The sequence below is a fragment of the Mustela nigripes genome, chromosome 2, assembly GCF_022355385.1.
Source record: "Mustela nigripes isolate SB6536 chromosome 2, MUSNIG.SB6536, whole genome shotgun sequence".
Lineage (NCBI taxonomy): Eukaryota > Metazoa > Chordata > Mammalia > Carnivora > Mustelidae > Mustela > Mustela nigripes.
Window position 1 is genome coordinate 25,820,995 of NC_081558.1, and position 24,556 is coordinate 25,845,550.

Here is a 24,556-nt window from a genome sequence, read left to right on the forward strand (position 1 = left end):
CCAAACTGCAAGAAGCCGAGATGCCCTTCAACACATGAATGGAATAAAGAAGATGTCATTTATATATACAATGGAATATTACTCAGCTATCAGAAAGGATGAATATCTAACACTTACATCAACATGGATGGAACTGGACAGTATTATGCTAAGTGAAATAAGTTAATCAGAGAAACACAATTATCAAATGGTTACACTCATATATGCAACATAAGAAATAGTGCAGAGGACAACAGGGATTGGTGGGGTAACTGAATGGGAAGAAATCAGAGGGAGACAAACCATATGAGACTCTGGACTCCAGGAAACAAACAGGGTTGCAGAAAGGGAGGTGGGGGCGGGGACAGTGTAACTGGGTGATGGACATTACAGAGGGCACGTGATGTGATGAGCACTGGGTGTTATACTGAACTGATGAATCACTGAACATTATATCAAAAACAAATGATAATTGGCTAATTGAATTTAAATAAAAACATTTTTTTAAAAAATGTTGCTAGGATTTTTCACCTGCTGTTTCTTTGTTATTTCATTGGACATCATTTTAGCAGAGTCTAAGACTTTAATTGCACTTTCATCTTCTAAAATGTTCCCTTCTGAAGATGATAGTGTTTCTAAAATTTTCTTTTCTATATCTTTTAGCTGCTTCTTATTAGCTGCAGACTGAAGAATAAGGGCATTTCGCTCCTCTTCTAATTCTGGTCTAAAATGATAGAAACATTTAATCTAAATTTATAGTACTTTATTTAAATTCATATCTAAATACTAGATATCACAATTTTGCAGACATTTAAATATCTGTGTAGATATGTAACACAAACTAAGATATGTAACACAAACTTTATCCTAAGGAAAAAAGTTAATTCCATACAAATGATAATTTGAGAAATCTGAGCAAAAAAATGATCACTAATTGTATATATGTAAAATGTGGCAAAAACATGTACCACAGTAACTCCAAGAATGTGTTAAGTTTATCCATATGGCTGAGATGGTTATGTGAGGATAGGAACTGGAGAAGAAACACAATAGTCAACTTCTTATCTACTCCTTGGCTTTGTCACAGTGTTATTTTCACCATGTCTTCCACAAGAGCAAAAAAGATGACTTGTCATACAATTGTCTTTACAAATAAAAGATAAAACTGGCACTTAACAACTTCACAAAGATAGTATAAAACTTCAAAATAACATAATTTAGCATGTTATAGAATTTGTTAGGACATGGTGTGTCTTGGATACTATGCAAGTAGGATTAATATATTGGAAGTAACAAAATTAATGATTGTGTAATTTCACTTATAATTTGATTTCATGTAATAGACTGCTTGATGTTATGTTAAGCTCCAAGTGGAATCAGAGATTTCCTTCAGGAAGTAATTCTTTACTAGTATCTGTATCAGGTTATCTTAATATCTTTTCTTTTTTTAAAAAAAACATAACACACACACACACACAAATAGCACATGTTAGTAATAAAAAAATACATAAAGAGTGAAAAAATAATAAAACTTACCCATGATTCTCCTGGGTGAACTTTTTTGGCTCAAACAATCAGATACAAGTCAGAAGTCATGATTTGTCACCTGAATCCTACTACCCATACTAAGAGTCCAGTATAGCATGGTTGACTTACAACTTACAACTTACTTATAGAATGGCAATTTTCCCTTTTGAGAGAGAGAGGGTGTGCACATGAGCAGAGGGGAGGGGCAGTGGGAGAGGGAGACAGAGAATTTGAAGCAGACTCCACACTCAGGATGGAGTCTGAAGTGAGGTTTGATCTCATGACCCAAGCCAAAATCAAGAGTGACATGCTTAACCAACTGAGCCACCCAGGCACCCCAAGGATGGCTATTTTAAAGGACTATATATTTATAATAACAAAATATAAAATTTGATAAGGTTTTGAAATAATCACATAACAAAAGTATTAATGGCCTACAAATTTTCCTCTCTAGACCATCTGGAAGCATATAAGAAAATACATACCTCTCCTTTGCAACAACAATACCTAGTAACTGATCTTCAAGTCCTTCTGGAGTTATCATGAAATTGAGTAAAGACACCTTTGTAGCCAGTTCTGGCATATAGTGTGGATTTCTCAGTTTTGTGGTGATATAAAACTTGAAATCAAAGGAATATTCAATAATGACCTCACCAAGTCTGATGCAATCAATGCCACCTATATTTCAGAAAATAAATGCACAGTAAGTAAGCCAAAGTTGTATAGCCCCTCCCTCTGTTAAGGCTGTTCCTAGGTTACAAGTAAAGGGTCCCAAAGTAATTTAAAATAGAATAGAGATGTGACAAAGTCATAGAGGCAAGTAAGCAATTATACATCAGGACTCATTCATTCTGGGGTGACATAAGACATTTTCTCTGGAGACTTCCAAATTAAGATACCTTTTTATCTTACCTCCTCTATCAATTCTCAATCATGATTCCAACATGATTTATATACGACTGAAACTCTTAAAAGTACTAGAATTTGTAATGGAAAAAGCCTGGATGTCCATCAACTGATGAATGGATAAAGATGTGGTCTATACATACGATGGAATACTACTCAACCCTCAACCCTTACCATTCGCAATGATGTGAATGGAGCTAGAGTGTATTATGCTAAGCAAAACAAGTCAGTCAGAAAGACAAATAACATGCTTTCATTCATACATAGAACTTAAGAAACAAAGCTGATGAACATAGGGGAAGGGGGAAAAAAGAGAGGGAAGCAAACCATAAGAGACTCTTGATTACAGAGAACAAACTGAGGGTCACTGGAAGGAAGGTGGGCCAAGGGTGGGCTAAAGAGTGGCGAGTATTAAGGAGGATACTTGTAATGAACACTGGGGGTTATATATAAGTGATGGGTCATTAAATTCTACTCCTGAACCCAATATTACACTATATGGTAATGAACTAGAATTTAAATAAAAACTAAAAGCTGAGCAAAGAAAAAAGAAGTACTAGAGTGTGGCACGATAAAATTTTTATAAGCAGAAGACTTAAGGTGGGCAATGTTTACTTAAAGTCATCGCTAGTCACATTAACCATTACTATTCGTAATAACAGACTTTGTGACTCCATGGTCACAAGACAAAGAGATTTCAGGCTGGCCTCAACTTCTTTATGTTCTCTACTGAGTAACAGTCTAGATAACAGTGGTTAACATAATGAACAGAAGGCAAGATATTTATTTTAGATTATCTGACCAAAATTCTTTCCTGATACTTGTTCTAAATTTCTTTTCACATATAATGACGACACAGAAGTTCTGAGTTATTAATATTATACTTAAATTTATATAGTGACTTTCTTGCCTCAAAGACCATTGAACCATCTTTCAGTTCTAGCAACTATTAATTAACTGGTACCTTGTTTAAAAGTTTGTCTAAGTAGTAAAGGCTCCAAAGAGGGGTCCAGTTCTTCGCCAACATTTTCTAATAGAAGTGGAGTTCCAAACTGAATACAGTTTTCCAATGTTCTCATATAGTCTGAATCGGATAGCTTAATAACACTAAGCTGATTTTCTCTTTCAGAGTTTTTGATCCACTTATTGGCTTGACCCTGTGGGTCAATCATTAAAGGCCTAGAATATAATAAGAGACATTCTAAGAGGAATACTTAGATGTTAATTTTTTTAATTATGTAATTTAAATAACGAACACCATCAATCTGTACAAAAGCAAAGTGTTTCACATACATTATCAGGATTAATCTTCACAAGAGTCCTTTGAGAGAAAACTAAAAAGGAGTTTTATTGTCATTCATTTATTCACATTTAAGATTTTATTTATTTATTCGACAGAGAGAGAGAGAGTACAAGCAGGGGGAGCAGGAGGCAGCGGGAGAAGTAGGTTCCCCCTCAGCAGGGAGGCTGATGCAGGCTCCATCCCAGTACCCTGGATTCATGACCTGAACTGAAGGCTTAACCAACTGAGCCACTCAGAGGCCCCAGTCACTTATTTTTGAAATGAGGAAATTCAGTCTCAGGGAGTACTTTGTCCAAGGTTCCAAAACTAGTTCCATGTCAGAAGTATAATCTTGTGAACCTCTAAGTTGTGCTCTTTCCAATATAATGCCTGATCTTCATGGTAATTTTAATAAATGACATCTATTAATATAATATAAAAATAAAGTTATTTATTTTTTTAAATTTATTTTTTATTTTCAGCATAACAGTATTCATTATTTTTGCACCACACCCAGTGCTACATGCGATAAAATTTTAAAATAAGAGATCCACCAGCCTCTAATGGATTTCCTCAGGTTTGAGTAGAGCCATAAACTAATTTCCAAATTTTGTCTGGTATATATTTGAGATCTATTTAATAAATTTTTCTATGTAATTATGGTAAAGGCTTTCTGTTCAAGAACAAATAATTCATGGTTGAAGATATCGAACATACGATCAGCTTTCCTCTTCCTCAGTGATGATACTAACTGCCTTAGGTTCCTTTTATATTCAGTACAGTGCATTAAATCATCTTTTAAAAATGTTAGTAAGTTGTTTTGGCTTTCTCAGACATTGTCTTTTTGTTTCAACTTCTAGGGATAAAATCCCATTTTCCTTTGTCCAAAAACAAAACACAAAATCTCTTTAAAAATTTTCCTTTCCTTTCCAAAGACAAAACAATCAGCATTTTTCACAGAGCCAAAACAAATAACCCTAAAATTTGTTTGAAACTAATACCCCAAAGAGCCAAAGCAATCTTAAAAAAGGAAAGCAAAGTGGGAGGCATCACAGTTCTGGACGTCAAGTTATATTATAGCTGTAGTAAGGAAGACAGTATAGCACCTGTACAAAAGCAGAAACATAGATCCATGGAACAGAATAGAAAACCTACAAATGAACCCACAGCTATATAGTCAACTAATCTTTGACAAAGCAGAAAAGAATGGAGAAAAGATGGTCTCTTCAACAAATGTTGGGAAAACTGGACAGCAACATGGGAAAGAATGAAACTGGACTACTTTCTTACACATTACAAAAAATAAATTCAAAATGGAGGAAAGACCTAAACATGAGGCAGGAAACTATCCAAATCCTAGAGGAGAACAAAAGCATCGGCTTTTGACATCGGCTGTCACAACTTCTTACTAGATAGGTCTCCTAAAACAAGGGAAACAAAAGCAAAAATAAACTATTGGGACTTCATCAAGATAAAAAGCTTCTGTACAGTGAAGGAAACAATCAACAAAATTAAAAGGTAACCTTTAGAATGGGAGAAGATATTTGCAAATGACAGATCAGATAAAGGGCTAGTATACAAAATATATAAAGAATTTATAAGGCTCAATGCCTCCCAAAACATGGGTAGAAGACATGATTAGACATACATGTCTTTGGAAAAAATGCTCAACATCACTTATCATCAGGGAAATACAAATCAAAATGATGATAAGATACCACCTCACACTAGTCAAAATGGCTAAATTTGACAACACAGGAAACAACAATTTTTGGTGAGGATGCAGAGAAAGAGGAATCCTCTTAACTGCTGGTGGGAATGCCAACTTGTGCAGTCATTGTGGAAAACAGTAAGGAGGTTCCTCAAAAAGTTAAAAATAGAACTACCCTATATTCCAGCAGTTGCACTACTAGGTATTTACCCAAAGGATACAAAAATAGTGGTTCGAAGGGATCCATGGACCCTGATGTTTATAGCAGCATTATCAAAGACAGCCAAATTATGGAAAGAGCCCAAATGCCCATCATCTATCTAATGAATGGATAAAAAAGATGAAATATTTATACACAATGGAATATTATTCAGCCATGAAAAAGAATGAAATCTTGCCATTTGCAATGACCTGGATAGTGCTGGAGAGTACTATGCTAAGGGAAATAAGTGAGTCAGAGAAATGGAGGGGAAGTAGGGGGGATGGGTTAAATAGGTGATGGAAATTAAGGAGTGCACTTGTGATAAACACCGGGTGATATATGGAAGTGATGAATCACTAAATTCTACATGAAACTATTATACTCTATATTAATTAGCTGGAACTTAGATAAAAATTTGGAAAAGAAAAACAATTCAATTAGTAGCTGACTGGTTGCTTTCTTTCCCAGCTCAAATTGTACTGAAATCCTATTAAAAATACAAAAAAGTCCAGATACTAGTTAAAATTTACTTTTTTTAAAAAGATTTCATTTATTTATTTGACAGAGAGAGATCACAGCAGACAGAGAGGCAGGCAGAGAGAGAGAGAGGGAAGCAGTCTCCCCGCTGAGCAGAGAGCCCGATGTGGGACTCGATCCCAGGACCCCGAGATCACGACCCAAGCCGAAGGCAGCAGCCTAACCCACTGAGCCACCCAGGTGCCCCAAAATTTACTTTTGCTATCACAGCAAACAGTGGGAAAGTGTTCTGGAAATGAGAAAGTTACTTTGCATATAGCTGCTTAAAAACTGAATAGATGAAATGCTTTTAGTACCTTACAAGGCCCTGTTTAAATCTATTGATTTCTTCCTTATATATCCGTGTTACAGGAAAAATATAGTATTGTTGATACCCTTGCAAAGAGTAGCAATTTTTGTAAATTAACATTTAATGCTAATCAATATTCTTAGTAATGCATAAATTAATGTTCTGGATAATACAATGTTTAGAGATTATTGTTTATTCTAAAAGACATTCAATTTCCTATGTGAATATTAACTATATAAATGGAAAATTGAATATTAAATATATAAATTAATGTTAAATATATATGGATATTAAATATATATTAAATATATAAATGGAAATATGTGAATATTAAATATATAAATGGAAAATCGAACTGCATCCAGAGAGATGAGGCCCTGCCATAGTGTTTGTATTTCAGGCATAGTATAACAGTAAAGCTAGCCTACATTTGAGATCCATAGGCAGTCTGAATTAGAAAGCATTACCCACCCATGCTTCTGGCAGAGGAAGTAATTTTGGAGAAAATGTTGCTGTTAAGTAGCCAGAATGGTGTGTTAATAAAGCAGCAAAGTATTTTCATTGTGGTTAAAAAGTAAGGAGAGTCAGATTTTGAGATAAAGACACTAAAATGAGTAATTTGAAGATGATAATTATTTTTAAAAACTAACATTTATTGAACACTTATTGTGTATTAGGCACTTTCTTACATTTCTATAATGTAGGAGTTGTTATCATCCCCATTTACAGGTGAGGCATCTAAGGCATTGAGAGGTCAAATAAGTTACCCAAATCTCAAGATAGAAAGTGATAGGGGAAAATTTGAATTCAAACATCCTGACACTAGAGTCTGCACTGCTTCAATCACTATACCATATTATAAACAAACAAACTTCTAGAAATCATGAACAAGCACAGTAAGGATTCATTATGAACTATGGTTCTAGCAGCATGACTGGTTAAATAACCAAAAAATCCTACCACCTAGTACTGGTAGAGAAAATGTGACATTTTAAAAATACATGGGTGGCAGACATTCATAATACATAAATACATTAAATATAAGTATAGAAAAACACAGGTGCCAGAAACACAGGCAAAATTGAATTCCAGAACAGGAAGTATGGGGGCTGAAATGACACTAGCCTTGGGGAGACTGTCAGTTCTAATAACTTAGGGGCTCCTTGAGTGTGTATGCAGCAGGAAGCTAGAACTGAGACCCTTGCATTAAGCTAATACCCACAAAAGGCTTGGTGAAACCACAGATAGAAAAAACTCAACTCAATGCATAAGGAGACATGAAGGAAGTTTTTTTATTCCTGTCTTACATCCAGCTGAGAAAAAGATCTCCTGAGAATATGTAGCCATAGATTTATAGTTCATGCAGTTTTAGGGTACAAGTTTACAGTATGTGAGCCAAGAAACTCCAAGCTGAGAAATTAACATGTATTGGACCAGTAATACTCTCAGGAATCTTGGACAAAGTAAGGACAAAGCAGAATTGCAGCTCGGGCTGGAGAAATGAAAAACTCAACCCCTACAGATTTTGGGGGTAGGGGTGAGAAAATCTCTTTGGATAAAAACACAATACCTTTACCAACATTTGCCTAGTAGAAATCGCTTACTCCAGGAGATAGCTCAACTCATGATAAGATTGACTCAAGCACTAAAGGCATGGCTGAAGAAGAGACATGCCCATTTCCAGTGGCTAATACCATTTAGCTCAGTCCCCATTGTTAGACCCATGATACCTGGCATTCAAGCAAATATTATGAGATATTTAAATAAGCAAGGGAAAAAAATGCCTAAACATTCTCAGGAGACAAAGAAATTAACAGAAACAGAATCCTAGATAACACAAATGTTAGAACAAGATGGCGGGGAGTAGGAGACTGGGATATCATCAGGTCCCAGGAGTTCAGCTAGATAGTTATCAAACCATTCTGAACACCTACCAACTCAATAGGAGATAAAAGAGAAGAAGAGCAGCAATTCTAGGAACAGAAAATCGACCACTCTCCAGAAGGTAGGATATGAGGAGAAGTGAATCTGAAGCGATGGGAAGATAGACTATGGAGGGAGGAGGGGCCAGCTCCTGGCAAGTGAAAGAGCAACAGAACACCAAATTGGAACTTTTAGAAATCTGCTCCACTGAGGGACATCGCTCCAGAGACTAAATGGGGGTGGAGCTCTCATGGGGACAGTGTGGTCTTAGGACCTGTGGGGTCACAGAAAGACCAGGGGTGTTTGAGTGTCACAGAGCAGCCAGGTATCAGAGCAGAGAAGCCAGCTGCAGGGACTGAGCCAAGGAGTGGGCTCTCAGTTCAGGGTTACCTTAAACCATGATCTGAGGCACAGTCAGGCCACTGCTCTTTGAGATGGTACCCCACAAGCAGTAGATCTGGGGAGACACCCTCCTTCATCCTCTGGGAGAAATGGTGCAGGAGCACACTGCAGGAGACTGCTCTGTTTGGAGACTCCAAATAGGCCCATGCACCAGAGATAGAAACACCTGGTGACAAGCTGGGTGAGCACGAAGTACGGCCAGAGACCAGGGGGACGGGAGTAACTGGCTGCTTTTCTCTGAGGGCACACTGAGGAGTGGGGCCCTGAGCTCTTGGGTCCTCTGGGGCCGGAGATTGGGAGGCCACTATTTTCATTCCCATCCTCCAAAGCTATACAGAAAGCATTCAGGAAACAAAAACTCCCGAGAGCAAACTCAAGCAGATTACTTAGCCTGGCTCCTGGCAAGGGCTGTGCAATTCCGCCTCCGGCAAAGACATTTGAAAATCACTGCAACAGGCCCCTCCCGCAGAAGATCAGCAAGAATATGCACCCAAGACCAAGTTCACTGATCAATGAGAACTGCAGAACTCCAGAGCTAGGGAAAAGCTACATAGAATTCATGGCTTTTTCCCATGATCCATTAGTCTTTCAAAGTTAAATTAAAAACAATTTTTTTTCTTATTCTATTTTTTAAAATTTTCCCTCTTTCCTATCTAACATTTTAAAACTATTTTATCAATACCTTTTAAAAAATCTTTAAAAATTTTCATTGTTATAGTCATATTTTATCCCTTCATTGAACTTAACCTTATTTCTTGTATACATATAGGGTTTTTTTTTCTTTAAAATTTTGGGATACAATTTCTTCTAATAGATAAAAATATACCCTAAATCTAGCACATAGCTTTGTTCTAGTCTCCAGCCCAACCACATTCTTTCCTTTTCTTTTTTCAACCAACTTCTTATCATATCAATTCCTTTCTTAGAGTCTTCTAAAATTTTCATCTTAATAGTCATATCCTATCCTTTCATCATGTTTACCCTTATTTTTGTATATATATGTTTTTTCTTTCTTTAAAATTTTGGGAGGTAGTTTCTTCTAACAGACCAAAATACACCCAAAATGAATCATGTGTGTGGCTCTGCTCTATTCGCCAGTCTAAAATATATCTATATCTATATCTATATCTATATCTATATCTATATCTATATTGTTTTTCTTCCCTTCCATTCCCCTCACCCCCAGTTTCAGGTCTCTTCTGATTTGGATAGTGTATATTATTCTGGGGTTGTTTTTACCCTTTTAGTATTTTGTTCTCTCAATCATCTATTCTTTCTTGGATAAAATGATTAGGAGGAAAAACTCACCAGTAAAAAAAGGACAAGAGGCACAACCAATGGCTAGGCACATAATCAATATGGACATTAGTTATCTGTGAGAACTAGAGTTCAGAATCATGATTATCAAGGTGCTAGCTGGGCTCAAAAAAAGCATGGAAGATATTAGAGAAACAGTTTCTGGAGAAATAAAAGAACTAAAATCTAACCAAGTTAAAATTTAAAAAGCTATTAATGAGGTGCAATAAAAAATGGAGGCTGTAACTGCTAGGATAAATGAGGCAAAAGAGAGAATTAGTGACATAGAAGACCAAATGATAGAGAATAAAGAAGCTAAGCAAAAGAGAGAGAAACTACTACTGGACCACAAGGAGAGAATTTGAACCACATTGAGATACCACCTTACACCAGTTAGAATGGCAAAAATTAGCAAGACAGGAAACAACATGTGTTGGAGAGGATGTGGAGAATTTGAGAGATAAGTAATACCATAAGACAAAACAGTATTAGAATAATTGGGATTCCAGAACAAGAAAGAAAGAGAGGGGTAGAAGGTATACTGCAGCAAATTACAGCAGAGAATTTCCCTAATTTGGCAAAGGGAACAAGCATCAAAATCCAGAAGGCACACAGAACCCCCCTAAAAAGCAATAAAAATAAGTCTATACCCCATTATCTAATAGTAAAACTTACAAGTTTTAGTGACAAAGAGAAAATCCTGAAAGCAGCTTGGGACAAGAGGTCTGTAACATACAACGGTAGAAATATTAGATTGGCAACCTATCCACACACACCTGGCAACCCAACGGTAGAAATATTAGATTGGCAACCTATTCACACACACCTGGCAACCCAGAAAGGACTGGCATGATATATTCAGAGCACTAAGTGAGAAAAATATGCAGCCAAGAATACTATATCCAGCTAGGCTGTCATTAGAAATAGAAAAAGAGATAAAAAGCCTCCAGGACAAACAAAAATGAAAAGAATTTGTGAACATCAAACCAGCTCTACAGGAAATATTGAAAGAGGTCCTCTAAGCAAAGAGAGAGCCTAAAAGTAACAGACCATAAAGGAACAGAGACAATGTAAATTAACAGTCACCTTACAGACAATACAGTGGCACTAAATTCATATCTTTCAATAGTTACCCTGAATGTAAATGGGCCAAATGCCCCAATCAAAAGATACAGTGTATCAGAATGGATAAAAAAAAAACAAGACCCACTGATGTGCAGTCTACAAGAAACTCATTTTAGATCCAAAGACACCTCCAGATTTAAAGTGAGGGGTAGAAAACAATTTACCATGCTAACAGACATAAAAAGAAAACTGGGGTGGCAATCCTTATATCAGATAAATTAGATTTTAAGCCAAAGACTATAATAAGAGATGAAGAAGGACACTATATCATACTTAAAGGGTCTGTCCAAGAAGAAGATCTAACAATTTTAAATATCTATGCCCCTAACATGGAGCAGCCAATTATATAAACCAATTAATAACAAAACCAAAGAAACACATCAACAGTAACACAGTAATAGCAGGGCACTTTAAGACTACCTCAATGAAATGGACAGATCATCTAAGCAGAAGATCAACAAGGAAATAAAGGCTTTAAATGACACACCAGACCAGATGGACATCACAGATATATTTAGAACATTCCATCCCAAAACAACAGAATACAACACTTTCTTCTCTAGTGCACATGGAACATTCTCCAGAATAGGTCAATTCCTGGGTCACAAATCAGGTCTCAACTGGTACCAAAAAATTAGATCATTCCCTGCATGTTTTAAGACCACAATGCTTTGAAACTGGAACTCAATCACAAGAGGAAAGTTGGAAAGAATTCAAATATATGGAGGCTAAAGAGCATCCTACTAAAGAATCAGTAGGTCAGCCAAGAAGTTAAAGAAGAATTTTTAAAATTCATGGAAACAAATGAAAATGAAAACACAACTGTTCAAAATGTTTGGGATATAGCAAAGGCAGTCCTGAGAGGAAAGTATATAGCAGTACAAGCCTTTCTCAAGAAACAAGAAAGGTCTCAAGTACACAACCTAACCCTACACCTAAAGGAGCTGGAGAAAGAACAGCAAAGAAAGCCTAAACCCAGCAGGAGAAGAGAAATCATAAAGATCAGAGCAGAAATCAATGAAATAGAAACCAAAAGAACAGTAGAACAAATCAACGAAACTAGGAGCTGATTCTTTGAAAGAATTAGTAAGATTGATAAACACCTGGCCAGACTTATCACAAAGAAAAGAGAAAGCACCCAAATTAATAAAATAATGAATGAAAGAGGAGAGATCACAACCAACACCTAAGAAATACAAACAATTATACTAACATATTATGAGCAACTATATACCAGCAAATTTGACAATCTGGAAGAAATGGAGACATTCCTAGAGACATATAAACTACCAAAACTGAACCAGAAGAAATAGAAAACCTGAACAGACCCATAACCAGTAAGGAGACTGAAGCGTCATCAAAAATCTCCCAACAAATAAGAACCCAGGGCCAGATGGCTTTCCAAGGGAATTTGATCAAAATTCTTCACAGTGTAGGTATTAAGGGTACATACCTCAATATCATCATAGCCAACTATGAAAAACCCATAGCAAATATCATTATCAAAGGGCAAAAACTGAGAGCTTTTCCACTAAGGTCAGAACATGGCAGGGATGTCCACTATCACCACTGTGATTCAACATAGTACTAGAAGTCCTAGCCTCAGCAGTCAGATAACAAAAAGAAATAAAAGGCATCTGACTTGGCAAAGAAGTCAAACTCTCATTCTTTGCAGACGAGATCCTACTTTATGTGGAAAACCCAAAAGACTCCCACTCCAAAGCTGCTAGAACTCATATAGGAATTCCATAAAGTGTCAGGATATAAAATCAATGCACAGATATCAGTTGCATTTCTATACATAAACAGCAAGACAGAAGTAAGAAATTAAGAAGTTGATACCATTTACGATTGCACCCAAAACCATAAGATACCTAGGAATAAACCTAACCAAAGAGGCAAAGAATTTGTACTCAGATAACTATAAAGTACTTATGAAAGAAGTTGAGGCAGACACAAAGAAATGGAAATATATTCCATGTTTATGGATTGGAAGAACAAATAATGTGAAAATGTCTATGCTATCTAAAGAAATCTACATATTTAACACAATCTCTATCAAAATACCATCAACTTTTTCAAAGAAATAGAACGAATAATCCTAAAATTTATATGGAACTAGAAAAGACCCTGAATATCCAGAGGAATGTTAAAAAAGCAAGCCAAAATTCGCGCCATCACAATTCCAGACTTAAAGCCCTTTTACAAAGCTGTACTCATCAAGACAGTATAGTACTGGCCCCAAAACACACATTCATCAATAGAACAGAGAGCCCAGAAATGGACCCTCAACTCCATGGTCAACTAATCTTCGACAAAGCAGGAAAGAATGCCCAATGGAAAAAAGATAGTCTCTTCAACAAATGGTGTTGGGAAAATTGGACAGCCACATGCAAAAGAATGAAACTGGACCATTTCCTTGCACCATACACAAAAATAGTCTCAAAACGGATGAAAGACCTCAGTGTGAGACAGGAGTCCATCAATATCCTTGAGGAGAACACAGGCAGCAACCTCTTTGACCTCAGCCACCTCAACTCCTTCCTAGGAACATCACCAAAGGCAAGAGAAGTAAGGGCAAAAATGAACTACTGGGACTTCATCAAGATCAAAACCTTTTGCACAGTAAAGGAACAGTCAACAAAATCAAAAGACAACCAACAGAATGGGAGAAGATATTCTCAAATGATATATCAGATGAAGGGCTAGTATCCAAAATCTATAAAGAACTTATCAAACTCAACACCCAAAGAACACATAATTCAGTCAAGAAATGGGCAGAAGACATGAACAGACATTTCAGCAAAGAAGACATCCAGATGGCCAACAAACACATGAAAGAAACACTAAAGGGCCAAAGGTAGTATTATAATTCCATGAGGAAAGGATGAATACCTCAATAAACAGTGACACAGTGCTGGGGTACATGGCTACCATTATAAAAAAAAGTAAAATAAAATTAGATTCTTACTTTTTATCATACCCAGAGATACAAAAAAGAAGCAAGCATGAGAGTCCTAATTTCAAAAAGTACATTGTTTTCCCAGCTTATGACTCTGAGAACTATATGTTGACCTCCAATACCCATGTTTGTTACTATAATGGCTTGGAACCAAGCCGTAGGTAATTAAACCTAGGGTGGATATTTGTCCCAAGCTAAGCCAATCAGTTTTTTCTGTCACAGGAACTTGAAGTTTGACTTGATGGTCCTGGTTAATCTATACTTTTCAACTGATGTGTTTTGTGAACTTAGGAACTGAGGCTTCCATAGTGAACAGCCATATGCACAGGGGAACAGAGACAGACCTCAACATTAGAGATAAACTAATGAAGCAGCTGTGCAGAGAATAACACAGAAGATTGTTCCTACACCCCAAAGGACAGAAAACAGACCAATTTTCACCTTCCATAGGCCTTGTGGCCCAAACTTTCTCTGAGGTACACTTATGACAGTCTACGGTACACTTAAGACAGAATAACCAAAAGAGTGAACATTAGGTACATTACTGGGTTTTTCTGTCAGGAGTTACAGACAGGAGACTAAACCTCTGTGGCCACTTATACTAGTGTTAACAAGGATGACAGCCATAGATGACTAGACTGGGCTCAAGTGGCAAGAACTGAAATTTGAACTATAAGGACAGAGAGTAATCCTTTAAAAGTCAACCAGCCCATGGTCTGTGGACCAGCTGGTCTACAAAGAACAGGTGGAAAGGGTGACTCTATTGGAATATTACTTTATTAGGAGAGCCTTTCTGCCAGAAATTGACAGATTGTTGTCCTCAATTTACATATGACCCTGAAACCTCTGGTTTCTTCAAATTTTAATTAAGATACATATAGACCTTGGGCGCCTGGGTGGCTCAGTGGGTTAAGCCGCTGCCTTCGGCTCAGGTCATGATCTCAGGGTCCTGGGATCGAGTCCCGCATCGGGCTCTCTGCTCAGCAGGGAGCCTGCTTCCTCCTCTCTCTCTCTGCCTGCCTCTCTGCCTACTTGTGATCTCTCTCTGTCAAATAAATAAATAAAATCTTAAAAAAAAAAAAGATACATATAGACCAACAGCATTTTCTGAACTGCAATTTTAAAAATCTGAATAGCCACCAAAGCATTGAAAGGAGTTCTAAAACAGAATTCTAAAAACTTGGAGTATAATATTCTGTTATGTAGAACTTTCCCTGCCCTACCATAGAACATATTTTTTTGAATAGCTGAATATACTTTCTCAGATTATGATAAATTTATTATCTGAAGTCTCAATCTAAGGATGTTCACACTCAAGCAAAATTTGAGAGGATAAACACTCAAAATATGATCATACACATCCTTATTTTATTAAAACAATATTGTCAATATAAAGGAAGCTTAGATGTCTTGAAGTAAGGTTTTCAAAGAATATAAACAAACAATAACTCAGACTCTCAAAATGTAAGATTTCTTTATACGTGTTTCATATTCCACAAGACGACTAAAATTTCCATTACAGTTTTAAAGGTAATGAATGTAATATCCTATTCCATGCACTTCACACAGTAATTAAAAACAAGGATTTGGAAGTTAAATGGCCTAGATTAAAATTCTGAGTCCACCATTTTAGCTCAGTTATCTACTAAATTTCAAATTGTTAAATCACTCCAGGCCTCAATTTCCTCATCTATAAAATGGAATAAAAGTAATGTCTAACTCAGGAATTTCTGAGACTATAGGGCACTTACAGAAGTACCTCATGAATGTAAGAGCTCAATGGTATTAATACATATGAGATATAGTCCCATGAAAAGACTTAAAATTAAATCACAACATGGATAATCATTTATAGTAAATGATTTCTCAAATAAGAGTAATTGTTGAAGTTTTTCAAAGTGATATAAATAAAAGGATAATAAAATCATTTGTAAAGTTCATATAGTTATCACACTATCAATGATAGCAATTTAAAAAGATATCTGTGAAATTGCATAAATGACCAAGTTAGAGTATCTTTAAAACACGTAGAAATACCTAGTTAAAACACATAAGGTAAATAGCCAAAACCTGGAAAGAGCCCAGGTGTCCATCAATAAGAGAATGCATGGTGATATAGCCATTCAATGGAATATTACTCAGCAACAAAAAATAGGAACTTTGTGCTTTGTGGAAGAAGCCTTACTCAAAAGAGTATATATAGTATGATTCTGTATATATGAAGTTCTGGAATAGGCAAAGCTAACCTGTGATGGAAAATAATCAGAGTAATAATTTCTTACTGTGGGGTAAGAGTAAGGATTTACTGGGAAGGGACATAAGAAAACCTCCTGGATGTTAATAATGTTCTGTATCTGTACCAAGTCTACACTTTTGTTGGAATTCATGAGTGGTATACTTAACTCTTGTGTATTTCATTATACATGAATTCTACATCAAAAGAAAAACAAACAAAAACAACTGAAGTTAATGATATGCATGCTGAAGCATTTGGGGAAAAGTATAACTACATTTGCAACTTATGTTGCAGTGTATGAAAAGGACGAGTTGATAGATGGATAGAGGGATGGATAAGTATGGGATAAAGCAGAAGAAAAATGTTAACTGCAGAACCTAGGAGGTGGTAGGTGTGTGGGTGCGTACTCTAAAATCCTGTCAACTTTTCTCTACATTTAAATACTTTCAGATAAAATAATTGAAAAATACTTTCTATTCCTTACCAACGCCTGGAGTTATTAACAATCACTCCATTATCTATGGAGAAAGTATCTGTTGGCAATCCGGCAATATTCCAAGCTCTAATTTTTACTGGATCACCCAGAGTCTTACTCAATGAGAACTCCTCTGAACATGGAATTTTTTTCTCCTGTAAGAAATAAATATCTAATGTTTTATTTCATTTTGTTGGTTGAAATATTTTTAAATTATTGATTTGTCATCAGATATTATTTAACTCTAAAAAGTAGAAAAAACTGAATTAAAAGTTGGACTATGAAAGTATTTTACTGATCAAGCAAGAAGAAAAAACAAGACCCCATACTTTCAGTGATTTCTTCTCTTCATCATCCTTATTACCATTTTTCCTCCATAATATCCTAAAACATACTTTGAATGTTCAAAGGGAAACTTATAAAATATAAATCCTTACCCTGCACAACTTGCTCCAGTTTTCTGTACATCTTTGTCGAAAGCCAGAAGTGAAAGCACCAAGATAGGCTATTACTCCCGCTGATACTAAGACATCACCAGTCAAATTTTCATATATTATCTGAAGGTCATCTGCAGCCTGAGACCATCTGTGAGATCAACCAAAGGCAAAAGAGCCTCAACACAGAGAATGACAGAAGACAGTAATAGAAAGGGTAAGGGACTTCTGGTCCAAATTCTATAACAAAAAGCCATGAAATGTTGGACTCCTATCTATAAAAGAAGTGCTATAATATATCTGTGCTATATGAATGACAATCCACCTTTTGTTATTAGATTATTAGACATTTCTTGCAAAACGACCCTCCAGAACAAGCAAGGAAAAAAACAAAAACAAAAACATGCCAGCATTTTGTCTAATGATTTTCTTCAGGATGATTTATTTGGCTTAGTGGCCCTGCTATTTGCTTCAGTATTTATTGTTAGTCCGTATGACATAAAAACACTTGCAATTCATTACTAATTCATTACTAAAAATTCCATTTAAGTTGTATAAAAGCTGGCATACTGGTGCTAAGGTTAGTATTCTTTCCATTTCATGAAGTCTTTACAATAAAAAAATGCATTTCAAAATCACTTAATCTGCACTACAAAGTACTGTCAAAGGCCTATTACCATTTCATGCTATTCACCCAACACATATAATTAATAAATGAGATAGCTGGTTGGCTAATACCAATAGATTAGGATAAAGCTAACTGTTTTACTCAGATCAGTCCGGTTATATCTTCTTTGAAATAAATTTTAAGACAGTGAGTCATATATCCACTACTCTGCCTGCCCTCAACCCCGGGCAAACATTTTATTATGAAAAAATTTGAAAACACATAAAATTGGAAAGAAATATACAATGATCCCCAACACACTCACCATGTAGATTTAAAATTATCATCTGCCTTATAAAAAATTTGGAAACAAGTGGCAAACACCATCCTTGACACTGATATTCTGTTGGGAGAAGCCTGGCCAGGTGCCTTGTTGAATGCCCTCATTCTAAACCAGACACTTAAAAATAAATAATAAACACTCAAAGACAGTAACATATTCAACCCTTAAATGTTGTTAAAATAAGTAGAAATCTGACCTTGATTTTTCTCCTCCCAGTCCTCCAATTAGTTTTGAGGCTCTTTCAAGTTTCTTAGCACAGAGTTCCACCTGGTCTTCTAAACGAGCCTTTTCCTCAGTTTTCTCAATAAATGTTGTTTGTAAATTTTCCAAATGATGTTCTACTTCTGCTAATTCTGCTCTCTTCTGATTCAAAAGCTCCATTATCTCAGCTAAGGACTTCTGAGCTTCTGTTAAGCGGGCTTTCTTAGGAGCCACAACCTGTTTGGGAACAATATATGCAGCTAGGATGTGTACTTTCTAAAACGGACACCTATATAATCCTTTATAGACATGATGAGTTAAAAGTAATTATTATAAATATATTTGTTACTTATAATAAATTATGCTAAATAAATATTTTGCCTTAAATCTTACATTTTTTTTTTACCTAAGTAAAGTACAATATATTTATATGTCATATAAAATATATAAAACATTCTGGACTAGCAAATGATCATCTGTAAAATAGATGAATTATTCAAGACTAACAAAATATTTAATATGTAGCAAAACAGTACAAGATACAGCAAAATGTCTCAAAAATAATGAGAAGTTGCCATTCAACTGTTGCCAAAAACAGAGGGGGCGGAAAACATAGCATAAATATAGGACTATGCTGTGTGTGTGTGTGTGTGTGTGTGTGTGTGTGTGTGTGTGTGGCATTTTCAAGTCTGCAGTCTTCTTCCTGGTTGTCTGAGGCATACATTGCCTTGGGGGGATTAAGACTACATTAATAGAATTACAAGGAGAAAGAAAGCCTTGATGTTGCTTCACTACCAAAACTGAATTTTCCTCAACAAATCTGGAAAAGCTGCACTTTGTTGAGAGAAAGGAGATTTTCTAAAGTTCTTATATTATTATGTTCATTAATATATCAAGAATGGGGTTTAGTCCACTTGATCAGGTAGTGTATTTTAAACCATTGGTAGAAAGAATTTAGAAGATGACCAAAGAGAATCGACCCCAGTCTGAAAGAAGGAAGATCTAAATCTGGTTCATTGCCATGAATGAAGCTGAAGGCAGAGAGGGAAGGAGCAGGGAGGGATCAGACACAAATGTCCTGTTTTCTCTCCTCAGGGCTGAAATCCTGAAGGGGGAACGTGTTAAATAAAGAGAGAACAGGAAGCTCCACTTTCTACTTTTGACTTCAGAGGAGACCTTACTGACTATCTCCCTTCAACCCTTCCGTAGCAACATGGGGCAGCTGCATCAGAATTAAAATGGCAGTGTGGAGGTGTGAGTGGGAAGTCAGGAAAGATTCTGAATGCCTTGGCTTCTCTGCTTCATGCCTTGTGAGACATGTGGACATGAGTTAGGTTGAAAGCTCCAAAACCTGCGATGGGGAAGGGACAAGATGTTCAATGGAAGAATATCCCAGATAAAATTAATTTTATTTCTTTGACAAGTCTATTTCCCTGAAAATAACAATCAAAATCCCGACCTCTCTACAGGCATATGTACCTTACTAGGAATATCTTTCCAATCGTGACAGCCTTATCATTTACTCTGAGATTCTTTTTTTTTTTTTTTTAGATTTTTATTTATTCATTTGAGAGAGAGAGAGAGAGAGCACACAAGCAGGCAAGCAGGTGGAAGAGCAGAGGAAGAGGGAGAAGCAGACTCCCCACAGAGCAGGGAGTCTGATGCAGGGCTCCATCCCAGGACCCTAGGATCATCACCTGAGCCAAAGGCAGATGCTTAATGGACTGAGCCTCCCAGATGCCCCTTCTGAGATTATTCTAAACACATGTTACCATGTATTTATATCTGCCTTTTTATTTATATTTCCTGCTTCCCTCAGTGGGATTCTGCAAGCTACAGAGGGCAAGGCCAGTGTTTCCGTGGCCCTTTTCTAGCCAAATTTACAAAATGATTTTAACCATTCTCCATAAAATATTCCTTACCTATGCATGCTGTTGCTTCAGGGCAACAGTCCATGCTCTGTCTCTTAACTCTACTGGGTCTTTTAACTTCTGATCCTTTGACTTAATTTTTTAATCTGGCACTTCATCCTTGAAGTTTTGGCTTTTGCCCCACGTCTCTACAGGGGTAGGTCAGTCTGGCCCATTCATCCCTGAGCACTACCACTCACTACCACTAGCCAAGACTAGGTTATATCACACACACGTGTTCTCTTCATCTACTAGGTGCTGCAGCAAGATAAATCCTTTCTGATATCAGTTTGAGAAACTGCTTAACTAGTCAACATATGCACAGATTTTAATTTCTGGGAATATTTCAGTAGAAAATGAATGTGTTGATCCTCAAGATACCTTTGCAACTCTGTCATACACTTCCATGGCCATGATCCACTTGCACAGACCCTCAGCTGCAGAAGAAGCTTTAGCAATCTTAGAAGCATCAAATTCAGGGTTTGTAAGGTATTCACCACGTATCTTCTGCATAACAGTCACCTATATAACAAACATTTCCATCTTAAAATTTCAACATATACATCATACAGTCATAAGATGAAAAAATAATCATGTATAGTAAAAAAAAATCATGCACATAGTATAAAAAAGACAAGTTGTCTTTAAAAACCAGTCAATACTTCGAGAAAATTTTAAAATAAGCATAGTTTAAACAGAAGCACAAGTCATACTTGTGGGCAGAATACACAAGATTACAGACATTGAAGCAAGATGTTTCTGCCCTTCCTCCCCAAAAAAAGACTACTGGAGTTTGGGAAAATATGTGGAAATGAGAAAAAACAAACAATCAATAAATGCAAGTTTGGATGGAAAAGTGCACTCTACATTTTTAATCTCATATACATTTGTGCTTCAGGTTTATGAAACTACCATAAGAGAACTGTTTCAAGTTAATAATAATTACTAAAATAGTAATTCATTAAATGATTTTCAATGGTATGAAGGAGTGGTTTTATGTATTATGAGAATTCATAATATAGTCAATAATATAATATTCCTGCATTATTTAAATCTTAAAACTGAGCTATCTTACATTTTACAAAATATTGCTTAATGTTAAAGATCTTCTACACCTTGGCAAAGTTATATGTATATTAAAAATCCAATGAAACTCACTGGAATGTTGTCCTTGTCGTATTCTCTCAATTCTCTTAAGAAATTCATATCTCCCAGAAGCTTTTTGCTAGGTGCCCAGTAATCTAATATCTATAAATAAAATTTATGGAAATCTATTAAATATACAATTAAAGATGCTCTGTATAAATTTTCCTTCTTGAAGTTTAAGGTATATTATCTGGAGAAACCATATACTTTCAAAATATCAACTTACATCTCTTTGGAAATAAAGAGACTCCTCTCCTCAAGAATGTACCAAATATATCAAACATTTAAGATACGAACATAAACTTATATACTGAATTCATTATAAAAAATTATACCTTGAAAGGCAAATGATGCAATTATTTCTCTTTAGGAAATATAAGAAAAGCAACTAGCATAAACACTATCAGAATTTCATATAAGAAAATGTATTTTTATTATTTGCAGCTTTATTTTCTTTTACTCTTGATTCTTTCAAACCAGAAAAGTAGTGCTATAGACTGAAAGTGTCCCTATCCCCCCTCATCAAAATTCATATTGTCGAAACCTAATCCCCAGTGTGATGGTATTTGGACACTGGTTCGTAGATAGATGATTAGGAAATAAATGAGATCAGTGTCCTTGTAAAAGAGAGCTCCCTCCCACTTCAGCTATGTGAGGACACAGCAAAAAGAAGGCCATCTATAAACCAGGAAATGGGCCCTCCAACCAGACACTGAATCTGCTGGAGCCTTGATCTCAGAATTCCCCATTCTCCAGCATGGTGAGAAATATAAGCCACCCCAGACTACGGTAATTGTAATAGCAGCTCAAAGGGACTAAAACAGGTAACAAATATTTTTCTAACAGATGACCTCTTCACCCAGCTAGGCTCCCCAAGTGAGATAAAGAAGAGAAAGAAAACAAGGATTACACGTCGCTCTGCCAGTTACAGGATAAAGCACATGGTACTTGTGTTAACAAAGACATTAAAATAACTAGCCCGACAGTTTTTTTCCTAATTCCAGAAGCCTGATAGGTGGGTGTGCATGTGTGTGTGTGTGTGTAAATGAGAATGGCTTGGTGAGAGCTGATTTATTTATTATCTCAGTAAGGACAGAGTACATACACACACACAACCACACTCACACCCCAATTCTCCAATCAGGAATTCAAACCTAGGTACTATAAAATTCCAAAAAGAAAGTAAGTCCATAATTGAGTTTAGGATGGATGCTACACCTTCCTTTTTAAGGGATATAGCCTTGAATAATAATCATAATAACAATTTATTGTGAACTTACTATATATAAAGCTTTATTCATAGGAGCTTTATATATATTACCTATCTATATGTATAATCTATATGTATCCATCTATACATATGATCTATATGTATGTATGTATCTGTATTTATAATCTAATAATCACATTAACATTGTGAGGCATGTACTATCATAATCCTCCAGAGTTCCATAGGGGTTAAGCATCTTGCCCAATGCCACACTGCTAGTGAGACAGGATTTCTGAATACAGACATTCTTGCTCTAGAACACATACTTTTAACAACTACACTATACTGCTTAACTCAGCAGAATTTTTTGAATGCTCAGAATAACACCTATGTGGTTATATATATTACATCCTTGAGAATCTTAGCTGGAAAAAGCTCACACATTTCAGTGTTCATTCAATTCCACCCCATGATAGCAGGTAACCTGCACAGACAGAAAAACAAATAGAAGCAATTGGAACCACATATTTTCTGATGCTATACTGCTTTAGTTTTACCATGGAATATATGTAGATAATGTTTTCCACACTTTATTCTGAATCCATTCAATCTGGAAAACAATGTTTCTTCTCTGGACTGGATACTGTTGATATTTAATTGGATAATTGTTGCTGTAAAATGTTTTGTACATTCACAAATATGATTTAAATCTGTGTCAGTAATTACCTTGCCTCCAGTTCCTGAAGGATCCGAAATTTTTTCTGGTTTTATATCTTTCATGACACATATAGCAGCCATAACTAATTTAACACCAGATGGAGGATTCTTCATTGATTTCACAATTGTAATGTCAGCTGGCTAAATTGAAAGAAAACAGAGTATCTTTATTTAGAACAGTTTATTTTTAAATAATGAGAATTTAGAAAATAATGTTGGAGAATAATGGAGCATTGATTTTCTATTAAAATTATAGTTGCTTTGCATAATTATGAAATAGTTAATAAAAGACAATTTAAATTTAGCACAGATTAAGACCAATGGTTCTCAAATGTTTGGAAGTTCACAGACTTACGAGAATATAAATATAGCTATGAATCCTCCAGAAAATACATTTTTACACATATATTAAAAATTTGCATACCAAGTCCATACACTGAACCCAGATTAAGAATCCTAATTTAGATAAAGATTTAATTATATATTTGCTTATATAGTAGTTTTACCAAAAAAGAAGAAGAAGAAGAAGAAGAAGAAAGTAGAGGTAGACCCTTATTTATTTACAAAAGGTTTTATTTATTTACTTGACAGAGAGTGCACAAGCAGGGGGAGCATCAGGCAGAGGAAGGGGAAAGCAGGCTCCCCACTTACCAGGGAGCCCAATGTGGGACTCAATCCCAGGACCCCAGAATTATGAAGGCAGAAGCCTAACCAACTGACACACCCAGGTATCCTGACCCTAATTTAAACTTATTTCCTAAAAAGGTATGTATTGTTATGACAGATGCAACAGATTCACTTACTTATGATCCACTCCAATATCCTTCTGACATCCTTTGCAATTGTTGGAAAGCTAACAACTCTGTTATTTTATTTCCTCACAAATTAGAGTTGTGGGTGGTCATTGGGTTCCACCACCAGATCACTTGAATGATACGAGAACTGTGACTGAATAAATGGGGACATGTGGGGTGGTGAGGCATCTCCTTTGCTGATATAGATTACAGTGAAGGTGGTGTGGCTCTGTGGGATGGCTCTGCAGGCTTCTGACTCAGAGGATCATTCCTCTGGGAGACTATTTCCAGTTTGGCTCTGTGAGTCATTCCTGGCAGCTCAGCCTAGGATCTATTTCTTCA

General features: G+C 36.0%; 1 protein-coding gene across 1 annotated transcript in view; it reads right to left on the reverse strand.

Moving 5' to 3' along the window:
* Positions 1-24,556, reverse strand: part of DNAH12 (dynein axonemal heavy chain 12) — a 209,709-nt gene that overhangs the window by 48,822 nt on the left and 136,331 nt on the right. The window contains exons 49-57 of the mRNA XM_059387847.1: positions 23,430-23,561; positions 21,506-21,595; positions 20,729-20,869; positions 18,433-18,674; positions 17,290-17,437; positions 16,862-17,007; positions 3,377-3,591; positions 1,992-2,184; positions 511-703 (exon numbers count right to left, since the gene is read on the reverse strand). Coding sequence (XP_059243830.1) covers positions 511-703; positions 1,992-2,184; positions 3,377-3,591; positions 16,862-17,007; positions 17,290-17,437; positions 18,433-18,674; positions 20,729-20,869; positions 21,506-21,595; positions 23,430-23,561 — 1,500 coding nt within the window. The remainder of the gene's footprint in view (positions 1-510; positions 704-1,991; positions 2,185-3,376; positions 3,592-16,861; positions 17,008-17,289; positions 17,438-18,432; positions 18,675-20,728; positions 20,870-21,505; positions 21,596-23,429; positions 23,562-24,556) is intronic.